The 13445-nt window shown below is 43.5% G+C and overlaps 1 protein-coding gene across 1 annotated transcript in view; it reads left to right on the plus strand.

Annotated features, from left to right (window-relative positions):
* The window catches only part of LOC109907362 (thrombospondin type-1 domain-containing protein 7A), a 173478-nt gene that overhangs the window by 96064 nt on the left and 63969 nt on the right, over positions 1 to 13445 (plus strand). Inside the window, exons 7-11 of the mRNA XM_020505287.2 lie at positions 4826 to 5020; positions 9222 to 9468; positions 10705 to 10820; positions 12263 to 12395; positions 12522 to 12625. Of these exons, the coding sequence (XP_020360876.1) occupies positions 4826 to 5020; positions 9222 to 9468; positions 10705 to 10820; positions 12263 to 12395; positions 12522 to 12625 (795 nt within the window). The remainder of the gene's footprint in view (positions 1 to 4825; positions 5021 to 9221; positions 9469 to 10704; positions 10821 to 12262; positions 12396 to 12521; positions 12626 to 13445) is intronic.

Below are 13445 nucleotides of genomic sequence, written 5' to 3' on the forward strand. Positions count from 1 at the left end.
GGATATGATGATGAGAAGGGGTATAGAAATGGAATGGGGTATAGGGATGAGGTATAGAGATGGGATGGGGTATAGAGATGGGATGGGGTATAGAGATGGGACGGGGTATAGAGATGGGATGGGGTATAGAGATGGGACGGGGTATAGAAATGTGATGGGATATGATGATGAGATGGGGTATAGAAATGGAATGGGGTATAGAGATAGGACGGGGTATAGAGATGGGATGTGGGGGGCGTTGAAGTGAGGTTTGTGGTGACATCCTGGCCCTCCCCTCACAAGAGTGATGGGATAAGTTGAGGTGGGGGTTGAAGACATCCTTGATAGAGGGATGGGATGCAATAGGGTAGAGTGAGGAGAAGGTTGGGGTGTAGGGGTAGAAGGGTGGGGTGTAGGGGTAGAAGGGTGGGGTGTAGGGGTAGAAGGGTGGGGTGTAGGGGTAGAAGGGTAGGGGTGTAGGGGTAGAAGGGTAGGGAGGTAGGGGTAGAAGGGTAGGGGTGTAGGGGTAGAAGGGTAGGGGTGTAGGGGTAGAAGGGTAGGGGTGTAGGGGTAGAAGGGTAGGGGTGTAGGGGTAGAAGGGTAGGGGTGTAGGGGTAGAAGGGTGGGATGTAGGGGTAGAAGGGTAGGGGTGTAGGGGTAGAAGGGTGGGATGTAGGGGTAGAAGGGTAGGGGGGTAGGGGTAGAAGGGTAGGGGTGTAGGGGTAGAAGGGTGGGGTGTAGGGATAGAAGGGTAGGGGGGTAGGGGTAGAAGGGTAGGGGTGTAGGGGTAGAAGGGTGGGGTGTAGGGATAGAAGGGTAGGGGTGTAGGGGTAGAAGGGTAGGGGTGTAGGGGTAGAAGGGTAGGGGTGTAGGGGTAGAAGGGTAGGGGTGTTATTTGTTTTTATTATTATTTTTTATTTTATTTTAATTTTAATTTTTTTCACCTTTATTTAACCAGGTAGGCTAGTTGAGAACAAGTTCTCATTTGCAACTGCGACCTGGCCAAGATAAAGCGTAGCAGTTTGAGCAGACAACAAAGAGTTACACATGGAGTAAACAATTAACAAGTCAATAACACAGTAGAAACCAAAGGGGGAGTCTATATACAATGTGTGCAAAAGGCATGAGGAGGTAGGCAAATAATTACAATTTTGCAGATTAACACTGGAGTGATGAATGATCAGATGGTCATGTACAGGTAGAGATATTGGTGTGCAAAAGAGCAGAAAAGTAAATAAATAAAAACAGTATGGGGATGAGGTAGGTGAAAAAGGGTGGGCTATTTACCAATAGACTATGTACAGCTGTAGCGATCGGTTAGCTGCTCAGATAGCTGATGTTTGAAGTTGGTGAGGGAGATAAAAGTCTCCAACTTCAGCGATTTTTGCAATTCGTTCCAGTCACAGGCAGCAGAGTACTGGAACGAAAGGCGGCCAAATGAGGTGTTGGCTTTAGGGATGATCAGTGAGATACACCTGCTGGAGCGCGTGCTACGGATGGGTGTTGCCATCGTGACCAGTGAGCTGAGATAAGGCGGAGCTTTACCTAGCATGGACTTGTAGATGACCTGGAGCCAGTGGGTCTGGCGACGAATATGTAGCGAGGGCCAGCCGACTAGAGCATACAAGTCGCAGTGGTGGGTGGTATAAGGTGCTTTAGTGACGAAACGGATGGCACTGTGATAGACTGCATCCAGTTTGCTGAGTAGGGGTAGAAGGGTGGGGTGTAGGGGTAGAAGGGTAGGGGTGTAGGGGTAGAAGGGTAGGGGTGTAGGGGTAGAAGGGTAGGGGTGTAGGGGTAGAAGGGTGGGGTGTAGGGGTAGAAGGGTAGGGGTGGCGTCCCACAGATTTAGATCGGTGCAGGACCCCAACAATATCTAATGTCTCAATGAAACCTTGAAAAGACTTAATGTGTCTCTAAATCCCAAATTGTTGTGCGTTTCCCTTTTAAGCCATTTAGCAGGGTCCTAAATCCATTTTGAGCTTTTCCGGAGTCAGGCATCCTTATTCTGACCTTCTCAACAATACACCTCACCTCTAAGACAACCCTCAGCTAAAAATAATTGGTCAATACATTTTTTTATGCAAAAATTATATGCACATTTAAGCTCAATCTTTGAAAAAAGCATTTAACATTTTACTCACAAATTATTTGAAAATATCTGTTAACCGTCTGTCAAATCAAATGAAGTAATTCCACAAGGCTATGACTCTGGAATTGATGCCTGAAGAAAGCTAAATAAGTCTCTCCCTCTCCCTCTCTCCGTCTCTTCTTCTCTCCTTCTCTCCTTCTCCTTCTCTCCTTCTCTCCTTCTCTCCTTCTCTCCCTCTCCCACTTCCTCTATCTCTTAGCTGTGCTTAGTTCTGTTATGCTCTGCAGGAAACTCTTTCATCCGTGTTTGCAAACATCCAGGGGACCATACTACTTCCCGTGTGCACAGCTGTCTCATCACAATTTTTATGTACAGTGCCTTGCGAAAGTATTCGGCCCCCTTGAACTTTGCGACCTTTTGCCACATTTCAGGCTTCAAACATAAAGATATAAAACTGTATTTTTTTGTGAAGAATCAACAACAAGTGGGACACAATCATGAAGTGGAACGACATTTATTGGATATTTCAAACTTTTTAACAAATCAAAAACTGAAAAATTGGGCGTGCAAAATTATTCAGCCCCCTTAAGTTAATACTTTGTAGCGTCACCTTTTGCTGCGATTACAGCTGTAAGTCGCTTGGGGTATGTCTCTATCAGTTTTGCACATCGAGAGACTGACATTTTTTGCCATTCCTCCTTGCAAAACAGCTCGAGCTCAGTGAACTTGAAACAAAAATGACTTTTGTCATGGAAATATTTAATCAATAATATTTCTCAAATACCGGAGCCTGTGAGATCAATAAGACTTTATTACAAAGTAATATAAGCCGAGCTGGTTCATGAAGTAACTCCCTTTCCAGCCTTGACACACACACTTTTTATAGGTTTAAGGTTCATCCTTACGTCACACACATAGTAACTCCTCTTTATGTTAATGATTCATCCCCTCTGGCATTTAGCCACTGTTATCTTTTTGCCTTACACAAATGTTGGTTTGGTTTCACGTTAGGGTATAGAAACATTATGCCATAGCAATGGTACACAAATAAACAGACATGCCCACTCTCAAGATAGGTGCATGTCTATTGGTGTCTAATGACCTAGACACACATATAGAGTGCACTTATCCTGCTGACTACTACGAAATGTATAACGGGCACATATGTATTATGTGACTTTTTCTGTGACTCATAAATTCATTTAGCAATTGTATTAGTATTTAAAGATGGGATACAAGTTTGTTATTAAGGCACATGAAAGTTCACATGTTCCAGAAGGCATTTCTGTCAAAAAACAAACACATTTTGATTAAAAAATTAAAAAGTTAAAGTTATGTTCAAATGGCTCCCCTATGAAATAGTGACCCGCGACATACGACTAGTTTCCTGAAACAAATGACTTAGGCCTGAAACGACAGTCAAAAGTACTGGCCAATCAGACAGTTCAAACAGCAATTATTAGGTAGGCTACTAGTGAAGAGACACTAGTGGAAAGGTGGCACTTAAATTCAAGACAATAAGAACAGCGACTATGCTTGTTAAACACTACTAATCGTTCTGCCAGCTCCATTGGTGTTATGTATTAAGCATATGCAGTATGTATGAGCAGTCTACACCGTGATACATTTGCACTGTAGATGGGAGGAATCTTAAAGTAGACATTTATAGAGGAAGTAGTATGTTTGTGTTAAAAGCCAGTTAATAAAAATGGCTTGTATGTCACGTGTTTTGTTCATTCGTGAATCTCTAGAGGCTTTTTCAAGACATTTGGACAGAACATCATGGTCCAGTAATGTGGGTATGTGAGTTTGCGTGCGTGCGTGCGTGTGTGTGTGCGAGCATGTGGGGGATATTTGTCAAGGGCAGAATATTCCACCTACGTGAAGATGACAATGATTCAGTATCTGTTGTCTTAATGTCTATGTGACTTGACACGTTTGGAGATACACAAGGTTTTATCCAGCTTGCTTATGCATTAGAGATGCAATCATTTGGATATGAGCACATTTTTCTTCCATGTACACTGTCAAAGTCATGAGTAAAAGATTAAACTAATGCCTCAATGCCTGAATTAGAATTTCAATGGTTATAAATATCCACTTTTATTCATAGGTTCTTGCTTTGAAAGAAGTTGTAATTCCCCAGACTTGTTCCTTCATGTCAAATGGTTCTCTAGTCTGCCTGCTTGTTTGTGAAAAAGCCACCAATCTTTTATGCTGGTGCAAACATGCATTGTAATACCCAGTGCCCATTTTCCCTTCAGACTTGGTGAACATGCTGACAAATGTTATATGTGCTTTGTGTACTCTTATAAACCGTGTGATTCAAGCCCTGAATGCTGATTGGCTGAAGACCGTATACCACGGGTATGACCAAAATATATTTTTGACTGCTCTAATTGCGTTGGTAACCAGTTTATAATAGCAATAAGGCACTTTGGGAGTTTGTGGTATATGGCCAATGTACCATGGCTAAGGACTGTATCCAGGCACTGCGTGTTGCGTTGTGCATAAGAACAGCCCTTAGCCGTGGTATATTGGCCATACACCACAAACTCCCAAAGTGCCTTATTGCTATTATAAACTGGTTACCAACGTAATTAGAGCAGTCAAAAGTTATTGATCTGATTTTGCCATGCGATTTTGTGTGTGATATCAGCACATGATGCTGACTGTATTGTACTATATGTAACAAAGATGGTTACTGAACCCCAAGCCTCATATACTGTGTTTCCTGTCACCATGTGCCTTCAGGTGAGTATGTGGACCGCCAACTGTGCCGTGATGCCATCCTACCCATGCCTGTCATCTGTGAGGTGCCTTGCCCCAAGGACTGTGTCCTCAGTCCCTGGGCCACCTGGTCCCTGTGCTCACACACCTGCTCCGGGAAGAACACAGAGGGAAGGCAGATGAGAGCCCGCTCAGTACTGGCCTACAGCGCTGGGGAAGGTGAGACGACAATCACACAACCCACAGCGTCAGACCTGGTTCCAGATCTGTTTGTGTAGTAGAGTCAACTCCTATGGTTGTTGTCATGCCAATCATAGGAGTTGATATATGGGAGTTGGCATGACCACACTAGCGGATTTGGGACCAGGCCACACCAGGTTCAGATAGTACATGTTTTGTTTCAAGTATGTTGAGTGTTTGATGGAGCCTGTCAATAGTGCTTACCATATGGACAGGGTTTGCACTTTCGATTGTTTCTGTTGCACCAGATAAGCTTGATCATTTTGATCCCAGGTCCGCACAGCATGCAGGAGAGTATCTGATATATCATGTGAGGCTGCTGAAGCAAGCATTCACCATGCCCTCTATTTCTGTTCTATGTTACAGGAGCCAAATTGTCAATATTGTATAAATTATTCTGTATGTTCCTCCTCCTCAGCGACTGCTCAGGTTGTAGCCTGGGTTACTGTGATGCAGGGTAAGGTTCTGTGATGTGGCATCGTCACAAGGAATAACGAGCGTGGAAACTTTAGGATAGATGCCTGAACTACTCTCTGGAGCTACATTTTCAATGTTTAGGTTCAAAGCATCTGAGTGTGAAGTGCTTAGAGCCCTAGTGTTTAGTATTCTTTATAGCACCTTTCACAAATGTAGGGATTGGTAATAGAACATTCATACCTTTGCATTTACCTTCCTTTAAGGTCTATCGCGGGTGCTCAAGGTTATTGCACTATTCGGTACTATAATTTCCTATGCTCTTAGAATGCCATGTTCCCATAGATATACTTATTCAGCTCTGTAGATGTTATAAGTAGATGTATGTAGTTGATATACTGTATGGCTACCTGGGTACTAATCTATTTCCCCTCACTGCCTGGTCAGCATAACTTTATGCTTGTACTATGAAAAACGTGTATAGACCCTCAACAGCACAGTGCTAGTAAAAAGCATTCCTTAGTGTAAAGTGCTGCCTGACAACCTAAGGAGAGGAGATGGAACCCCTGAGGAGAGGAGACTGAAACCCTAAGGAGAGGAGACTGAAACCATGAGGAGAAGCGACTGAAATTCCAAAGAGAAGCAACTGAAACCCTCAGGAGGGACTACTGAAACCCCAAGGAGAGGCGACTGAAACCCTAAGGAGAGGCGACTGAAACCCTAATGAGGGTTTGACTGAAACCCTAAGGAAAGGAGACTGAAACCCTAAGGAGAGGTGACTGAATCCCAAAGGAAAGGCGACTGAAACTCTAAGGAGAAGTGACTGAAACCCTAAGGAGAAGCAACTGAAATCCCAAAGAGAAGCAACTGGAAACCCTAAGGAGGGACAACTGAAACCCCAAGGAGAGGCGACTGAAACCATAAGGAAAGGAGCCTGAAACTCCAAGGAGTGGTGACTGAAACCCTAAGGAGAGGTGACTGAAACCCAAAGGAGAGCTGACTGAAACCCGAAGGAGAAGTGACTGGAACCCTAAGGAGAGCAGACTGAAACCCTGAGAAGAAGCGACTGAAATCCCAAAGAGTAATATCTGAAACCTCAAGGAGGGGCAACTGAAACCCCAAGGAGAGGCGATTGAAACCCTAAGGAGAGTTGACTGAAACCCTAGGGAGAGAAGATTGAAACCCTAAAGAGAGGAGACTGAAACCCTAAGGAGAGGAGAAGTATAAGTCTGGTCAGTATTGGAACTAGTGCCTCTGGGTTAGAGTCTTGCAGTCCAAGCTGCCAGTCACGCCCTGAAAACCCATTGCTATACAACCTACACTGAGCTGTGCCATCGCCTTGCAGTAGATAAGCATGTTGTAGCCCATTGCATAACACTGCTACAGCTCTTGTAGATATCCTCCATTGGACCATAGCAAGACAGTGTCTGTCTGTGGCATATTCAGAACACCCACACAGTTTTCTCTAAATTGATACTGGTATGTTCTGGCATGGGGAAGACAGTCACACTATCATCACTGCAGAAACAGAATCAACTAAATGACTCGCATCATTTATTAGCCTTCTTATGCCTCAGCAGACAGACACACTGTCCAGGATTAATGGCAAGAGACGTGTGTGTGTGTGTGTGTGTGTGTGTGTGTGTGTGTGTGTGTGTGTGTGTGTGTGTGTGTGTGTGTGTGTGTGTGTGTGTGTGTGTGTGTGTGTGTGTGTGTGTGTGTGTGTGTGTGAGTGTGTGTGTGTGTGTGAGTGTGTGTGTGTGTGTGTGTGTGTGTGTGTGTGTGTGTGTGTGTGTGTGTGTGTGTGTGTGTGTGTGTGTGTGTGTGTGTGTGTGTGTGTGTGTGTGTGTGTGTGAGACGCCAGGTGTGGGCTGAGTGTAGCATGAAGTCCTACAGATTGAGGACCTCCCAATTCAGACCCGAGTCATAACTTGAGATCTGCGTAAATTATGGAGTGGTGTCAATTTGAGCCAAAATTCAAGTGGTGTGGTGATCTCAAGTTAGGCTCTCAGGGAATAGAGAGAGCAGTTTACAGTCAATTGGAGAACATAGCAGAATAGAAATGACTGGGTAATTCCAACAGGGTTGAGCCCGTAGAGTAGGCCTAAGTAACAATTACAAAAGGCTATGTTAGGACACTCTCATAACGAGACGAAGGATTCGCTTTGGTAGCCAAACCCACAAGTTACAGTTCAGTAAATAACAGTGGTAGGGAGAGTTTGCCTTGTTGTACATGACGTGAAGGTTTCAGGAACTGTGTCTTAGAGAGCTCTGTAACATAACATGAAGGGAAAGAAGGTTCTTCATTGTGTCACGAACCGGCTCAAAGTCCATAACAAAAAGGGAGATGCGTGGAGATAAGGAATAACAAAGATATATTTATTAACTGAAATAACCTAAATACAATTAACAATGGTGTGTAGTCAGTAATCAGTAGTGTAAGTGAGTGGTTGCGTGCATAGATGTGATAATGAGGGGTGTTGAAAGGTGCCAAAGCAAACAAACAAAACGGCCACAAAAATGCCACAACCAAAATCTAACAGTGTGTCTGCATGGAGAGAGTCTCCTCAACGAATGCGGAAGAGGTGTATTTATCCCGGGACACACCCAGGCCCAGGTGTGTCCCATGTTGTTGACATCCCTCCCAGCTCCGCCCCGCCGACATCCTAATAAGGAAAACAAGGGCAAAGAGAAAGAACACGGCAGACAGAGCGGGAGGGTCATCACAATTGTAAAGGATGTAAGAAAAGATAACTCCCACACAATATTACCTCTGCATATTTTTTACGGTCAAAGACCTTATACAAGACTTGAAAAAAAACAAGTAAATATCATCTTTTATAAATGACTTGTTGAAGGACAGGCTCCCAAGGGGCTACACGGAATTCAATTCTATATCTTCTCTCTGTGTGGCTTTTGAAGACAGAAGCACATCCTAAAGTACGCTCCATCTGTTTTCCCCTGCTCCACTATTGATTGGCTGATTTTGGTCCTTCTCCAGAATTGATTGGTGGATCGTGGTGGTCCGCCATCCTTGATTGGACAATCTCCGTTCTTCTCCTTAATTTATTGGTGGTTCTCATTGATTGGTCAATGCCCGTTGCGGTTTGTAATGGCTGACCTTCCACTCGGGGTCTGGTATCCCAGCGAGCCTCTAATGACTTCCTATCATGGTGAGAGGTGGTTAAGGGTCATACACTCACAAAGATAACACACACACACACACATCACAACCATCTGTGGTGAGGGGTGGGAAGGGGTCACATGCTGTCCACCTGGTGTCTAAGATACTGTCAGGCCCAGAGTCAACTCATCTCCGTTGTCTCCATCTCCATGACTGCTTTCCCCCAAGGGACTATACTGGTTTATTTAGCTCTGAAACTGCTGTACTGTTGTTTTTAACCCCATGAGTGGAACCAAAAAGACAAGTTAACCTTAAGAGCACAAAGACACAGCTGGATCGTTTGAATGGAAGTGGAGAAGGTTTGGTTTATGAGATATACAGCTTAACTTACTCTCTTTCTAGTTATGATAAGATGACAGAGTTGTCAGCTCAAGCTCAATAGCCAGCTCAACGGACAAAACTATTGGCTGAACAACCAGTCAAGACAAACCACAATCATGTAACTGAATAGTATCTCCTGTATTTGAATGTGATGTTTGTGCTTCTGCTTTCTCTTTGTGGTCTTTTTGAAAAACTGCTATAGGGTTTTATAAATACAGTATATTTCATTGATTGATCATTTGGTTGTTGTGTGTTTGACAGGCGGGGTCCAGTGCCCCAACAGCATTGCTCTCCAGGAGGTGCGGAGCTGCAATGACCACCCTTGTACTGTGTACCACTGGCAGACAGGGCCCTGGGGACAGTGTATCGAGGACACGTCGGTCCCCCCTGCCAACTCCACAGCGGCCGGGGTCGGGGTCAGGGGAGGGGACTCCTCCTGCTCTGTGGGGATGCAGACGCGGAAGGTCATCTGTGTCCGGGTCAATGTAGGGCAGGTGCCTCCCAAAAAGTAAGAGTCCCTCCTTCAAAATAAGAGTTCCTTTTTCAAAGTAAGAGTTCCACCTTCAAAGTAAGACTTCCTCCTTCAAAGTAATAATAATACATGGCATTTATAGCTTTGAGTTCTTCCTTCAACGAGAGGACTGAATACCAAAATAAGTGTATATGACAAATTTTTGTGGAAAGTGAGAGAGGAAATTAATTAAATGAAATGTCAGTAGGACAGTTATGCTTATGCTGATGTGGTGTAATATGTATTCAGGGTTCCATAAGCCTTTGCTAAGCATAATTCAAAGCACGAATGCACAGAGCCTTTGTCCCAGTATCTATCTATAGAAGGAACAATATCCTATTGTTACCACTGTCTGTCTGGCTGCATAGCTGTGAGCTGACGGGTTCCCCGATGGGTTTCTGCCTGGGTTCCAGACAGTTGTTCTAAAGTATCTGGGTTCTCCCTCCCTACCACCCTAAGGGTATCTGCCAAGGGACGTGAATCATAATAATGAATTAGCTATTTATTTATTCAGCTTTAATAGTAGCATTATCCTGGCAGGATGAGCTGGAGCTACTAGGCAGACTGGGGATGAGCTAGGTTCCACGCTGGGTATGGTAATGAACCCTGGGCAGTTTTATTCCTGCGGTTTATGATTCTCCCATCCAGGGTTTAATTTTACCCAGCTACCATTTTACACTATCACACCATGCTGCTCTGGGACTCACACACATGAACATTATTAGGGTTTATTTGTGGTGTGAAATTGTTACAGCTGCTGAAATACTATCACTAAACACACTTGATCCCACTAGGTTTGGGACGATATATTAATGTATCATAATATCAAATAATGAAATCGTATGATGTCACGAATGAAACAGGTATGATATGCGTATGAGTTCATTACCATTACAGGACATGAATTAGCTAACAATGTAGCACTGTTACAGAGGTGATATGATATTCAAAGCAATGAAGGGGCTTAATCTGAAGCCCTAAAGCCAGTAATTCATAGTATACTTGGAGAATCCCTGATATTCCTTACAACAAGGACCCAGTATTGATATACTGTATACTGTAAACAGTTGGATTATTTTGACAAGACAAATATGCATTCATAAACATAAACGATATTCGCACACATCTCCACACATTCATCAACTCATCAATCAAGTACAAAAGGGGAGCAAAAACCCGCAGACACTGCCCTCTGTGGAATGAGTTTGACACGTCTAGATGATGTGATTTCAGGTGTCCAGAGAGTATTCGTCCTGAGACGGTCAGGCCCTGCCTCCTGCCATGTAAAAGAGACTGCAGCGTCACCCCCTACAGCGACTGGAGCGCCTGCCCTGCCACATGTAAAGAAGGTACCTACTAGCCTTCTCAAACTTCTCAATGTAAAGGCCTCTCAACACACTCAAGTACACATTATTGGAGAAAATGCCACTATGTCAAGAGAGAGTGGCATTCAACATGCCAAGCAGGTACGTCCTATTATTGTCAAGTATGCATTACAGTACAACAGATACAGAGCAGTTTGTCCATGACAAAAATGCTCAAGAGATGGAGCCTAAAGCCATATGGTTTTGAAATGAGCATGTGCTTCAAAGCATGAAGAAGTTCATTAGAACAGAGAATTCTAAATAATAGTGGGTCTGTTGTTAAGTGTTTGCTTCCTGGTTTCGACAGCCCTGACAAATGGACAAATCTGACAAACAAAACACTTGCACAACTATAAAATTATTTCTCTTCTCCTCTTCAAATATTTGATTTCGAGCTGAGAGAATCATCAAGTCAAATCTGTAGGAGCTGTGACATCCTAGAACAGCAACCAACGAACACTCATTGTTGCCTGGCAACACTTTTCTATATAAAGAACTAGAACAAATGCTGCTAATAAACAAAGTGCCGGGCCAATTTAAAGCAATTTGCCTGCACTGCAACAACCTCTTTGTAAACTAGAAAACGCTTGTTAGCATACACGTTTCTGCGATTTCCATTTCCCGGGATTGAGTGTTGTATTCATGAAATACTTCACATGACTAGAAACATTTACTAAGAAATACTTTATAGAGTCTATAAGAACAGTCATTTGGCTTGTTTTTCCTAGTTTTTTGTATCCTTTAATCTGTCTCTGCTCGTAATCTTGCTTGTATTATTTCAAATGTGGCACCCAGATCATCTGGCTTTACTAGGAGTATATGGTCATGGATTTGTCCGTCTCCTTGGAGAACCATTGGAGCTGTCAATATAACAGAATATCCTACAATATGAATATAGTATATATCTCCTGTAGCTAGCTACCTCTATGGATCATACATTGCAACATGGATATGGCCACTGTAATAGGATTCTGATGGACTTCTTGTAAGGGCAATAAAACCTTCACCACCCAATCACTGAGTTGGGTGGACACCAGCAGAAAAGTGAAGCCCACATCAATCAATATTCCATACTTCATTATTTCATTACCTTCTCTCCGAACTGGTCAGGAAAGTACATATCTGCTGGAGAACACCAGACTAGAGAGCTGGGAACCAGCTGTGCTCCTTCATTACGTTTTAGTGTTCTTCATGTTCAAGGTTAATGACACACAGCTGCTAAAAGTCAACAGCAAACAAAACACTTGTTTTACAAGGACATTTCAAGGACCTGTGATTTGCAATTACTCAAGTAGGTAACAGGCATTCATCATGATAATTTTCCACTTCAAGACTCGGTGGAAGTAGCTTGAGTGCTGCTGTTATTGTCTCTGTCTAGTGATTGGGCCAGTGTGTGAATAAAGTGTTTTTCTATGGGTTATTATAAGGTGGCAACACGAAAAGGAAACAGAACAGGAAACGCATCATCATCCAGCTGCCAGCCAACGGGGGACAGGACTGCCCGGAGGTGTTGACTCAGGAGAGAGACTGTGAGGTGCCGTCTGTCTGTTTGGGATACAGGTAAGGCTCCATCATCCACCAAGACCACTCTACTCTTTTGACTAAAGCGGTGTCAAGTTAAATAGAGCAAGACTTTGACTATGACTCTAAAGATGACTCAGCTGTGTCCTGTTTCTTCTACTGCAGGTGGAAGACACACAAGTGGAGGCGATGCCAGTTGGTTCCCTGGTCCGTTCGTCAGGACAGTCCTGGAGCTGTGGAGACCTGTGGGCCTGGACTGCAGGCTAGAGGTGAGCAACAAAATCCTGCATGCGCTACTCAATTTGATTCTGGGGGCAAAGAGTCTGAACTGACGGGTAAATAAGAAAATACCTTGGTCATGAGAGACTTTAAAAAAGTCTTATTTTGACCATGGATTAAATTAAGTATATTATTTTTGCATCTCGGCCTACTTCGGTTTTTCCTTTTCATGGTTTTGAACTTGACAGTCATGAGAGACCGGTCACATTCATATTGTATGTGAAGTACATTTAAATATTTGATCTGCGCTTGATTTAACTTGCTTGGTACTGTGCATGTGACTGTGGAAGTGTGTAGTATTGTTGATGTGAGAAAAAGGGAGTTAGGCCTCAAAGTAACACCTTGGGCTTCATGTATCTTCGTGTATCTTTCATCTCCTTCTAAATGTTACGCTGGGACTGGTGGTTAAATAACCGAATCGTTCCTCCAAAACTCTTCCCTATAGCTGTACCAGGCATGAATTAGTTACAGTAAGGTTTAAACACAAAATGTTAATTCTGGTGGATTTCGATTTACAAAATGGTGTCAGTCAGTGAATTGAGAGCGTAGAGTTCTTCTTCCACTCCTTGCACCAGACCTCTAGTAGCATCTTGAAGTAGAAGACCATTATCTGATCAGATGATGAGCACCTTTCAACCTCCTTCTTCACACTCCACATTAGGCCACATTACCTGTAATGGTATCTGTGTAGACATTGACACAGGGGGAGAGACAATTCAATACAGAGCTCTGGCTCCTCCTCATTCAATGATATCTAGTCGGGTTTGTTTGGGTGGGAAAGTCACTAGACATTAGACTATGTTCAGTTTC

The sequence above is a fragment of the Oncorhynchus kisutch genome, linkage group LG17, assembly GCF_002021735.2.
Source record: "Oncorhynchus kisutch isolate 150728-3 linkage group LG17, Okis_V2, whole genome shotgun sequence".
Classification (NCBI taxonomy): domain Eukaryota; kingdom Metazoa; phylum Chordata; class Actinopteri; order Salmoniformes; family Salmonidae; genus Oncorhynchus; species Oncorhynchus kisutch.